At 50.0% G+C, this 12,885-nt stretch overlaps 1 protein-coding gene across 8 annotated transcripts in view; it reads left to right on the forward strand.

Moving 5' to 3' along the window:
* The first annotated feature begins 680 nt into the window (after positions 1-680).
* SLC6A12 (solute carrier family 6 (neurotransmitter transporter), member 12) overlaps positions 681-12,885 on the forward strand; it is a 37,482-nt gene continuing 25,277 nt past the window's right edge. Inside the window, exons 1-4 of one of the 8 annotated variants that reach the window (XM_014539463.1) lie at positions 681-3,227; positions 3,612-3,712; positions 5,538-5,621; positions 7,600-7,878. In XM_014539463.1, coding sequence (XP_014394949.1) covers positions 7,665-7,878 — 214 coding nt within the window. In that variant the 5' untranslated portion in view covers positions 681-3,227; positions 3,612-3,712; positions 5,538-5,621; positions 7,600-7,664. Of the gene's footprint in view, positions 3,228-3,380; positions 3,713-3,778; positions 3,965-4,006; positions 4,326-4,367; positions 4,388-4,514; positions 4,707-5,537; positions 5,622-7,599; positions 7,879-12,885 lie in introns of those variants that run through there. The other 7 variants (XM_014539464.1, XM_014539462.1, XM_005865951.2 and 4 more) reach the window with 7 other exon arrangements.

A 12,885-nucleotide genomic window follows, 5' to 3' on the forward strand; every position in this document is an offset into this window, starting at 1 on the left:
AAATTAGTTGGAGGGTGGATGAGAAGGATCTGCTCCAACAACCAACAGGGTTGACAAGCAGAGATGTGCAAGAAAAACCACTTGCCTGGGTCAGCATGGGGAAAGGGAGCGAGCAGGAATGCGCAGGCGTGGTTTTAGCCAAGGGAGGTGTGGACAGGGTGAGCTCAGTCCATTTGCTCTCTCTGCCTGGAAGGTTTGATACCAGATCCTCTGTTTTCAGAGGAAGAAGATATAAAAGGCAGGGGAGCCTTCTCTTGTTTAGAGACCACACCTGTTAGAGAAGAAAGTCAAGGAAGAAAGGCTGGCAGAGAGCCTTGTGGCAAGTGAGAGCTGAGTGGAGAGGGCAGAAGCATAGGAAACTGGAGACTTACAGACAGGGCCTTTGGAGATAGGGAAGTAACTAGTCATGCACCAAGCCCACCAGGCTGCCTTGGGGCCTCAGATCTCATACCTCAGACCTGGCACACATTTCAGGTTGATCCATACATCTGCACACAGACGCACTCCTTCATTATTGTCAGATAAATGTGCACAAGCTCAGCCACGCCACTGGCAGCCGAGTACACTCCCTCATAGAGGCTGTAGTCCTGCGGTGTAGGTCCTAGCCTGCGTGTACTAGCTCTGTGACCTTGGGCAAGTTAATTTCTCTGATCATTTGTTTTCTCCTCTGTAAAGTGGGAATAAGAATACTTACATCATTGTGTTGTTGGAGTCCAGTGGAGGAGAGCTGCTCTGGGAAAGCATCTATCCTATTTCCCGTGACTCCAGCCCCACCATATTGGGTTGTCAATGAAACAGAAAAACCCAGGAGTTCAGAGACATCCTTGCTGTCCTCTGGCTTCCTGGCCTCAGGCATCTGGTTGCACTGGGCCCCAGAAAGAAGGCTACACATTTATTGAGCTAAGCATTTTTGCTAGGAGGCAAGGGAGAGGTAGCCCTAAAATAACCCTGCCTCCTGTGGGCCTCATGCCCTTTCAGCACCAGGAACGTTGTCCAAGAAAATCAGGTCTGAGTCCTCCAAGCCCCAGTCTATCCCCTGGTTCTGGGAGACCAATGCCCTCCCAGAAGAGAGAAGACTAAGATCATTCCCCCCCCCCCCCCCAAGCTGCTTCTCTCCACCCATCCACCCACCCACACACCCATCCATCCACCCGAGAAATATTGAATGCCTACTCTGCCAGCACTGTAATAAATGCTAGAGACAAAAAACACAGAGTTATAGAATGTGACACCTGCTCTTTAAATATTCAGGGTCTGGGGAACAGTATGCTGCAGTACAAGCATAGATTTTTGGAGCCAAGGGTTCCAGGTTCAAATCCTAGCTCCATCATTTAGTTCTACATGGCCTTAGGACAAATCACCCCAAAGTTCTTATCTGTAAAATGGGGCTAATAATTTCTACATTTCAAGGTTCTTGTGAGGAGCAAATGGAGTAACATGTAAAGTACCTAGCCTGAGTGAGATGCTCAGGAAATAGGTTCCATGCCAGGCCCACTAAAAGCAGGCATGGGGGTAGGAGATGAGAAGATTCTATGGGGTTCACGGTTCTCACTGCAGCGAGATAATTGATTTATTTAACCATATTCCGTCTTATCTCTGGACCCTTCCCAGTATGAAAACTGCCAGTCTCAGGTAGGCTTTCCAGGTAGTTTAGGGATCCTGCCTTTTGCACAGATGGGGTCTCTGGCCTGCAGGAGTTTACCAATTGCTCTGAATGTCCAGTGGAGGCTGGAAGTGGGGGGTGGGGAGTTGGAGTGGGCTTGAGTTTGTGAGGTTTCAAGTTCAAGGGAGGCCAGGTCAAACAAGGCAGCTGTTCTACAAGGTGAAGGAGAGATGACAAGACTTGCTGAACCATGCATATCTCCAGGTACTAGCAGAAAGTGTGACACCTTGTAGGCATAAAATAGAGTTTTTGAATGAATGAATGGCTAGGATATTCGTCCTCTGCCTCATCTGATTCTCTTCCCTCTTGCTCCCCTTCATGGAGAGGCCGGGTGGGTATTTTGTTCTGGAATAGCTGCGTGGACTTTGGTGTCCCTTCTGCAGTAAGCTCCATGGTTGACACACGGTGGCCCAGCATGCTGAACAGGGCAGATGCAGCAGTGCAGGCCACAGCACCCCAGGTGAGCACAGGGTGACTGGAGTGTGAGTTCCGGCTGCTCTGCTCACACCCTGCTCTGCTGGGCGTGACCCCCAGCCCGCCTCCTGCTTTCTCAGAGGCAAAGGTCTGAGAATTGAGATTCACTCTGGCTTCCCCTTGACAGGGAAACCCACAGGAGGTGCTGAGGAGGGGCCTGAGATACAGCGACGGGGGTGCTTGATGGAAAATTACAAACAGAGATTCTCACTTCAATCTCAGCCCTGCTGGGAAGTTCTAAAATATGTAGGGGAAGCTCCTGCAAAGGGAAATTTCCCTTTCTCCCCACAACTTCCCCTCCTCCGTACCATCTAGAGCTGAGGAAGCATCTTCATTGCCTTGAAAGAGACACCAGCTGTTCTGAATGAATCTGAATGAATGGGCCTCGGTTAGTCCTCCAACACCGTGAGGGTGCGCTCAGTAATAGAGGCAGGACCCTGTTCTGGATAAGCTCCCTGGGCGCACAGCATGGGACATACACAGTATTCAGCGCGTTTCACCACGCATAGCTGCCAGGCAACCAGACAAGGCACAGCTGTGTGCCTTAGGGCTGCCTGGACCACACACTCTACCACCCCAGCCCCAGCCTTCAGAGGACCCACAGCAAACACCTACAGCTCTCCTTAAACACCTATGTTATCCCAAGCAGTTTGCCCTATTGCTTCAGCCCTCACAGCAACTCTACAAAGTGGGTATTGTAATATACTGGTACCTTTTACAGATTGATAAACGGAGGCGCACATGACGGTAAATGACAAGAGGAGGAGTTCAAACTCAGGTGTGACTGCAAACCTGTGTCCTTTGGGTTCCTTGAGGTGTGCTCTGGGCACTTTCTCTAGGAAAATCCCAAGGAAAAGGGTAGTTGCTGTACAGGTCCAGAGCCTGCCTCGAAACCACAGAGGGCAAGCACTTGGTGGAAAAGTCCAGCATGTGATTCACCCTCCTCCCGGACTCTGTCACTGAGGCCAACTCCCCTCTGAGGTTCTCGGTTTCCAGCCTGGGAGTTGGTGCTCCATCCTCGGCTCTGGCGAGAGGGGGCTGGCCTCATCTCCTCACCCCTAGGACGGGGCTGGTACCAGGAGCGGGCAAGGTGAGAAGGGGGACGAGGGAAAGGGCAAGGAACAAAAGGAGGAGAGCTGAGGTCGGATCTGAGTCTCTGAGCCCCGCTTGGAGGGGTCCTCTTGGGACAGCACGCTGGGAGGGCGGGAGGGGCTGCGGAGGGAGGGAGTGGGGGTGGGGGACTGGGGACAGAGGACTTGACTTACTGAGATTAGATGTTGTAATCCTGGTTCACAAACTTTTGACCTCAATCCCTCCTGTTGCTCGTGGTATTTCTCTGCCCCTTCACTTCCCAATACACTCACACACACACGCCAGTCACTTTCTGTCTGGGAGCCCAGGACACAGCTCAGATGGGAGTCTGAGCTGGGAGAACAGGAGAAGGAGCGAAGGTGGAGGACAATTTCCCTTTCAGGTCCTGTCTCTCTGGGTATTCCCGTAGTGGCTTCCCTGGGCTCTCCTGGGGACCTGAGGCATGGAGCTGAGCTGACCGCAGGAGCCGGGATCGGGGCTGAGGTGAGCAGGAGGTGGGGGGCTGGATCTGTCTTCACAGCCTCTGGGAGGGTCCTCAGAGGGGCTGCAGCAGGAGACCTGAGAGGCAGACTGTGTGTGTCTGTGATGCAATGCACTGGGCCAGAGCAAAGTCTGATGCCCAGGATCCCAGGACAAGGGGTGTCCCAGCTCCCCCTCACCATCCACGGCATCTGAGTTGCTCCGGAATAAGCCTGGGGAGCAGACAAGTCCATAGATGGGGGACGGCCACAGGGAGTGAGTGAAGGAGGGGGTGATCACCTGACTAAGAGCCAGAGGGAAGCAGACGGTGCCCAGCAATGTGGGAGGAGAAGCAGACAGGAGAAACCTCGGCCATTCCTGAAGGCCCATGGTCTGCAGTTAGCAATCACAAGTGAGGGGCTCCTGCCCCCCCACCCCACTAGTGAGGGGCTCCTGTCCCCCTACTAGCAGAGCAGGAGGAGGAAGCTGCCTGGCTCAGGGAAGGCATGGGCATGCTGGTGCCTGAAGGGAGTTGTGAGGGGGCTGACGGAAGGTGCAGGCGGCTACCAGCCAAGCCAAGCAGCCCCCGGGGTATGAAGGACTAGACGGGAGCCAGGTTTTGGTGCCATGCACACAGGTATGTGTGTGCAAAGGGACGTGACGGGAATGGCACCAGTGTGTGTACGGAAACGGCAACTGGTATGTGGGTGTGGGCTGAGGCGGGAGCTGGGGTGCCTCATGCCGGCCTGGGGTGTGACAGGGCTGAGCTGGGGTCCCAGCAGTATGCGGGGAGTAGTGTTTCTACACTTGTCTGCTCCTCTGCTAGACCCGGGCCAGGCCTCCGTCCACATGCCTGCCTCCTACAAACAGTTAATTTTGGACTTGCTGTCTTTTGAATATTTCCTCGATGGGCAGCACGCAGCCCAGTGTGGCCGTTGGTTCTTTGCTTCTGGAGGGCACTGAGGTATGGTGAGGCCCACTGCATGCCCCCACACCCTGCTGCAGCTTGGCAGAGCAGGTGGGCAGCCTGGGGAGATGATGCTAGGGGCTGGAGAGGTGACAGGGCTGGGGTGGACTTGGGAAGGGGGAGATCTCTGGAAGTCATCCTGACTGTGGATAACACTGCTGTTTATCCTTAGCAAATGGGCTTCGGTGGAAGGGCACAGCGGGGGTGGGGTGAGGGTAGCAGGAGGGCCAGGTGTACTGTCCTTCTGGCTTTTGAAAGTATCCCAAAAAGGAGAGCTCTGTACAGCTTGTTTTGATGCCTAACATCTTCCTGGACATTTCTTCCCCGAGTCTAACCTGAATCCCGGTTGCTCAAATTAAGCCTGTTTCCCCCTGACTTACCCTGGCTCTGGGCCAGCTTTCCTTTTCACATGCCCTCGCGTTCCTTCTGCCATTCCGGTTTTTCATTCTTACCCATAAGTTATGGTCCTCCCAATAACATTTTTTTAACTAAAAAAAAGTCACATTAGTGTCAGTTCATGAGTTCATGTTCTCTTCTCTCCCCATCCCATCTGCGATACAACCCAAATCCTGTGGCCAAACTGGGTTCTGAGATTTGCTTTCTGATCCCACTCTCTCCTCTGGCTCCCCCTCATGTACTCCTTCCCCACCTCTAACTGCTGAGGACAGCTTAGCCCTGAAATAGCTGCTTCTGGTCGGGGAACAGTAAGGCTTGTCTCCTGATCGTCCCTTTGGCTACCCTTGTGCTTGAGCTCACCCTGAGCTGAGCTACCCTATGGCTTGGCAAGCAAAGGCAATCGTCTCTCCTTGTCCTTTAAGGATCTGATTTTGATCCCCTGCCCTCCCAACACCCCTACTGAGCAGAGGTTATTCTCTCTTCCAGGAGGCGTAAAGCCCAGAGAGGAGGTGTGATTTGCCTAAGGTCACACAGCAAGTTAGAGACTCAGCTCCACCACTTACTGCTTTGGTAAGTTTATGCAAACCATTCAAAAAAAGCTTTTACTGAGCACCTGATGCGCTCAGTTCTCGTCCTTAATTTCTCTGAGCATTTCCTCATTTATAAAATGGAGTTAATAGTAATACCCAAAGATTTTGATGAGGATGAAATCTAATAATGTATATAAAGATGTATATGTTTTTAGGACAGAGCTTATTCAAATGTTAACTGATTACTATTATTAGCTAGGTTTGGACTAGAACTTTGGTTTCTGTCTGGTGCTTTTTTCATCAGTTTTTTAGTCCATTCATTCATTCACCCACCCATTCATCCATTCATTTGTTTGATAATGATTCAAGGGCCGATCCTCAGGGTGCCCCAGCTGAAATTCTGTAGCAGCATCCACAGTTGGTTCAGGTATCATCAACGTTCCCCCTGGGGCTAGACTACCCTGCTCTTTCAACCTAAGGCTCTGGTTCCCAAGGCCCTTGAGGTCTGCTGCTTACTCTGAACCCGGAGCTTGCTCCATTCCCTTCTTCCACTCACCCTCCCTTATATCAGAGGCTGAGGCCTCCGATTTCCACTGTGTGCCTCTCTCCTCATCTCCCCTCCTAGGCTGAGCTTGCAATAGCAGCCTCTGAGTAGGTGCCAACACCGGAATTTCACCCTGACATGCGTTCCCATTCCTGGGATAACCTGCACCCTTCAAGTCACCTTCAAAAATTTCCACAACCTCGAATGGCTCCTGCCACACCTTGGACTTGGGCTGTTGCCTGGGTTAAAAGGACCAACAAATAAACACAGACTCTTCTTTTAATAAAAAGGACCCTGTGTTTCCCCAGAGCCATGGAGGAGCATGGAGCACTCGGTGGCTCTGAGTGACTTGATGCCCCAACGCCCTTCCTTCGTAGGCAAGGAGCGGGGAGGGGGGGTGCTCCCCTCTGCACTCTTGGCACCTCCTCCTGGCAGCCCAAGGGAAACAGAGGCAAGAGGTAGCCTCAGGGAGGTTGTGGGGTGGGGGAGAGAGAAGGGGAGGCAAATAGCGATTTTTAGGTACAACACCAGCCATCTGTGTCGTGGCAACTGACAAACAGACAACAAGAGGGCAGAGTAAAACTGAGTGGCCCACGTGATTTTCCTGAAAGTCCAGGGAGCTTTGGGCTTATTAGTAGAGCAAAGAGTAGGGAAGGGCAGCGACCTGCTATGATATGCAGCTACTTCCGAGCCCATTCCTTGAGGGGTCATTCTGATCTGGAGAAGACCACCACCCAAGTGAGAATCGCTCTGGTGATCCCTTCTATCACCAGGACTCCACCCTGTTCTTAGGACAGAGGTATAACAGAGAAAAAGAACCAGGGTTCCTTTGAAGTCCTACCCTCGGTCCTGGCACCAATCCTAGTCCTCATCTGGCCTTGCTCAGAGGCCCCACCTTCCCCTTCCCTCCCAATCAGATGTCTCGAGCTAGCTGGCTCCCATGTTTACCCTGAGTTGGTCGATCACTCTGGCACAGGGACGAGCACACAGCTGGCCAGCAGAAAACCATGCAGTCACCTCCAACACATCTGCCCTTTGACCTGTCATCCTTGGCAGCCTTGATCCCTTCTGGCCTGAAGGCTGAGGAGTTGGGGCACACAGGTGGCTGGCTGTGAAGCTCAAAAGGGACTTGGAATAAAAGGCAGGAAGCCTGGGTTTAAATACAGTTCTAAATGGTTTTAGACAAGTCACTTCGTCTGTCAAGGCCTGGGTGTTCCCATCAACAAAATGGGCAAGCTAAGATTTGGTCCCTATTTGTTTTTAGAGTCATGAGAGCAAAGCGTAACTTTAGGTGTAAATGCCATTGAGAGCTTCGGAAGAAAATCAATATTAAAGCAACATTCCAACAATATTAAAGCAACATTCCAATAATATTAAAGCAATGTTCCAACAATAATGAAAGATTAGGATGGGGAAAGCAGGGATGGCACGCATGTGTTGGGGTTGCACAGCTCATTCCTTTTCCTCCCACCAGGCTGTGCCTCTCTCACCATCCGGCCCCACTCCCAGCTCGGCGGCCTCTAGATCCATTACGGGGCTATGGACAGGAAAGTGGCAGTCCACGAGGATGTGCCTCCTATGGTCACCTGGGTCCCTGAGGAGGGAGAGAAGCTGGACCAGGAAGGCGAGGACCAGGTGAAGGATCGGGGCCAATGGACCAACAAGATGGAGTTTGTGCTGTCAGTGGCCGGGGAGATCATTGGGCTGGGCAATGTCTGGAGGTTTCCTTATCTCTGCTACAAAAATGGAGGTGGTGAGTTCATTTTGAGGTAGGCGCGGTGGGGAGAGCTGTGCCCTGATAACCAGGCAGTGCCCACCTGGCTGCCTCCTGCCTGGGCATTGTGGTAAAATGGAAGGAGGCTGGGATGGAGCAGAGGACTTGAGTTTGAGTTCTAGCTCCACCACTGGCCTCAGTGTCCCCCTCTGTGAAATGGCGATGACACACCACAGGGCTACAGCAAAGATTAAATGAGCAACAGCAGGACCTAGGAATCTGAGTTTTTAATAAGCTCCTTCATTGCTCTGTACACATGCCAGTGTTGACAGGAGTCATTCATTTATTCAACTAATATTATTGTGGGCATAGCATGTGCCAGCCACTGTTCTAGATACAAAACAAACATATTCCACATGTTGTATTCTAGTGAAGGGTGGTAGATTACAGACAAATAAGTAAAATATGTGGTATGTCAAATGGTGATGAGTGAAATGGTGAGAAGCAAAGCCGGGAAGAGGGATAGGGAATGCTGGGCCACAGGGTAGGGGAGCGGGGTTTGAAATATAAACTAAGATACCAAGAAACATTTCACTGAGGAGGAGACATTAGACTAAAGAGTTGAAGGAGGTGACGGAGCGACTCTCATGGATGGAAAGCAGGTGCAGAACACTTGAACAGTGGGGCAGCGGCCCAGGCCTCGCAGGCTCTGCTCTGAGTGAGGTGGGAACCACTGAGGAGTTTCAATCAGTGGAAAGATATTATCTTGTCTATGAGTTTTTAAAATTAAAGAAATATAATTTTATTATTTTTCAGCACTGGTAGTAAAAATGAGCAGGGGCTTGGTAAGGAGGGGCCAGAATACTCCTTTTAAGTGCACAATTAAATGGTTTTTAGTGTATTCACAGAACTGTGCAGCCATCACCACCATTAATTTGGGGACATTTTCATCATCCCCAAAAGAAACCCCGTACTTGTTTATAGTCACTTCTTATTCCCTCTCCCGCTAGTCCTTGCCAACTGCTAATCTACATTCTGTGCTATGGATTTACCTATTTGGAATGTTTCATATTTCCATGAATTTATTTGTGACTGGCCAGATCCATGCTTGCCTTTTGAAATACCTGCACTCTTGTGGAAATAATATGTTTACTAGAGATCTGGTGCACGAATTCATGTACAGGTGGGGTACCTCGGCCTGGCCAGCAATCCAGGCCTATCAGGGGGACCTGCCAAGGGGGAGGGACACCAGGAGGTTGGCTGGCTGGGGGGAGGGGCCGTGGGCAGTTGGCTGTCTGGCCTCGCCCCCAATCAGGGTGTGGCGGGGGGGCTTTTGGGAGAAAGGCCAGCCAGAGGGAGGGGCCGCGGGAGGTTGAGGGGCCAATTGGGGCCCGGATCGGGCCAGTTGGCCGCCGCAGTGTGCATCATAGCAACTGGTCATTCTGGTCATTCTGCTATTTGGTCACTGGACTTTTATATATATAGATAGTGAACATTAGAAATATTCTGGAAGGTAAAAAACAAACAAACAAGCAAACAAGAAACATTCTCATGTACAGGTAACCATTATTTAGAAAATCCTTTGAAACACTATCTATATTTAATTTGACACATTTTTACTGAGTATCCACCATGCATCTTGCTCAGTTATTATTACAAACTGCTTGAACCAATGACTCCAAAGAAATAGAAATAGGATTTCCTGGGAAGGTTAGGGCTACGGAGCCAAAACTGGGAGTGGGGGACTAAGGCTGGACCAGAGATGAGGGGGCAGGAAGAAGAGGTAGAGGCAGCGACCTACTTCTTCATCCCAGGCCACAGTTTCATGGACACATAGAATGTTGGAGCTAGAGCTAAAGATGAGCTAGGCAGAGCCCTCATTTCATAGAGGGCACCCCAAACCACAGAGCTGGATGGCAGCAGGAGGTCCCGGAAGCCAGGTTCGCTGGCTCCCACATCGCTGCATGCCCCTCGCCTTGCCATCTGAAAAGAAGGGACGATGCCAGCCCAGGTTCCAGTGCCCACCCCGCCTCTGTCCTGCCTGGTGGCTGCAGCCGTGGCCGTGACCTCTGTACTGACCATGGGGCGGGCTGAGAGACAAGCACCTATGACAGCATGCAGGGACAGGCTGAGCCCAGGTCACCTGTGAAATGGCGAGACCAGATCACATGTACTGTGCAGGTTCTGTGTTCGTTTCTGTCACCCATGTTCTCACTTAGCTCTGTCCCAACCTAACTGTTTGGGAAAGACATGCTGCCTCGATCATGTTCCCTTTAATGCGGGGACTAAGCGAGGTCAGGGTTTCCCTCTGGGGTCACTGGTCTTTGGGGCTGTAGAAAGGTAGTAGTGAAGGTCCAGGGAGTAATTTTCTTATCTAGACGACTTATAATAGATCTATGTGGGAACTCCACAGGCTGACCTAAATGTCAGTTTTTTGCTTTAGACTAGAATTGTACTAACTCTGTGTGGTAATATGGTTTATCTCAAGCTGACCATAAGCTGTGGGTGGCAGTTAAATATAGTTTTTACTAATATATTAATTAAAAAGAATTATTAATGGTTGTCAATGGATTATTAATTATTTTTCTCTAGTTCTGTAGAGAAAAATATTTCAAAAGGAATGAAAGAGTAATAAAGTTATTGGTCTAATAATGTCTTTGGTTATAAAAAAGCAGGGAGTCACCAAAAACAGATCATCCTCAAATTATTTCTTCCAAAAGAGAGTTTTAGGAAATTCTGAGTTTCCTGATTGTCAGCAGTTCAGGGGAGAGTGCGTGGCAGGGATACTGAGACGCAGGCGCACCTTAGCACAGAGGGAGGGAGAGTTGTACAAGCCTCCGATCACCCGTGTGCACAGATCCCTGTGGCATCACAGACTGCCTGTGCCCATGGCCTGGGCAGATACCGATAAAACTGAGCCAGGATCACCTCCCAAGGGAGGTGGAGGGGAGGATATTTGCAGTGATCATGGTTGGAAATCCAGAGGGAAAGCACCCCTATAGTCCATCTAGACCCAACCTCCTCCCACTATCCCAAAGGCCCAAGCCTAGTCCCTCCCTTCCTGGGTGGACTCAACCTGAGGCAGGCCAACTCTAGGTCTCCTGAGGGCACCCCTTCCTCTGTGGGGCAGAAGTCTCCATTTCAATAATAGAACTAAAGCCATTTCCTTGACTAGAGGGAAAGGGTCACCACACAGCAAGTGGGAAGGAGCCTCTGGGTCATGTGCCCCGACAGACTTCCTGTAAAGTGCCCCCTGGGGAGTCTCCCAGCCACATCCCTTCTCCTGAGCACCACTCCCAGCCGAATCCCTGCAACTCTCTAAGCCAGGAAACCAGAGTCAGTGGTGTTGATTAGCCTGGGGTGACTGATGCTCTAGCATTACACAGGATGTAAAGGACTTCAGAACTTGAGGGAGAGTTACTGGCTGGCTGTGGCTCTCTGGGGCCTGAAGACCCACAAATCCTTCTCATGTGTTGCTGTTGGGAATGCAGATTGGTACACAAATTTTGGAGGGCAATTTGGAAATGCACGTGAAAGATCTTTAAAAAATGTTCATACCTGAAAGGTGGGAAAAACTCAAATTCTATATAATAAAAAGCTAATATGCAAATTGACCAAACAGTGAAATGACTGGTTGCTATGACGCACACTGACCACTAGGGGGCAGATGCTCAATGCAGGAGCTGCCCCCTGGTGGTCAGTGTGCTCCCACAGTGGGAGCGCCACTCAGCCAGAAGCCAGGCTCACGGCTGGTGAGCTCAGTGGCAATGGTGGGAGCCTGTTCCACCTCTGCGTCAGTCAGACATCCCCCGAGGGCTCCCAGACTTCGAGAGGGTGCTGGCTGGGCAGAGGGGATCCCCCACCCACCAAGTGCACAAATTTTGTGCATTGGGCCTCTAGTATATATATAAATTTGGCCAGTGTGGCTCAGCAGTTGAGCAACAACCTATGAACCAGGAGGTCACAGTTAGATTCCCAGTCAGGGCAGGTGCCCAGGTTTCAGGCTTGATCCCCAGTAGGGGGCATGCAGGAGGCAGCTGATCAATGATTCTCTCTCATCATTGATGTTTATAGCTCTCTCTTCCTCTCCCTTCCTCTCTGAAATCAATAAAAAAAATTATTTTTTTAAAAAAGGAAGGACATCCTTAGCTGGTTTGGCTCAGTGGATAGAGTGTCGACTTGTGGACTGACTGGTCCCAGGTTCGATTCTGGTCAAGGGCACATGCCCAGGTTGAGGGCTTGATCCCCAGTGTGAGGTGTGCAGGAGGCAGCCAATTGATGATTCTGTCATCACTGATGTTTCTATCTTTCTCTCCCTCTCCCTTCCTCTCTGAAATCAATAAAAAAAATATTTTTTTTAAAAAGGAAAGGACATTCTAACACATGCCACAACATGGCTGAATCTTAAAGACCTTATGCTAAGTGAACTAAGCCAGTCACAAAAGGATCAGTACTGTATGATTCATTTTGTATGAGGTGCCTAGAAAAGGCAAATTCAGAGAGAAAAAGAATGGTGGTTACCAGGGGCTGGGGAGAGAGGAGAATGGGTGGTTAGTGTTTGATGGGTACAGAGTTTCAGTCTGTGATGGCTGAAAAAGTTCTGGAGATGGATAGTGGTGATGGTTGTACAGCAGTGTGAATGTACTCACTTAATGCCACTGAAGTGTATACTTAAAAATGGTTAAAATGGTAAAATTTATTTTATATATATTTTACCAAAAAAAAAAAAAAGCAAAAATAAAAAAAGTGTATACCCTCTGACCCACCAATTCCTCTGTTGAAATTGATATTAAGGAGCAGATTAGACAAGTGCACAGGATGTGGATGACAGTCTGCATCATAGAAGTTTTCTCAGGAAGCAACATAAAAGGCCAAAGGTCATGCTGATAAAATAAACTAGGACAGATGCCTAAGGTGGAATACTAAACAGCCAGTAAGTGATGGCATAGAGATGTATTTACTGATATCAAAAGAAGTTCATGATATATATTTTAAAATGGTTATGAAATAATACATAGTAGGGTCTCATTTTTTCCAAAAAAGAAA

This window comes from Myotis brandtii, unplaced genomic scaffold, assembly GCF_000412655.1.
Source record: "Myotis brandtii unplaced genomic scaffold, ASM41265v1 scaffold216, whole genome shotgun sequence".
NCBI classification, from domain to species: Eukaryota; Metazoa; Chordata; class Mammalia; order Chiroptera; family Vespertilionidae; genus Myotis; species Myotis brandtii.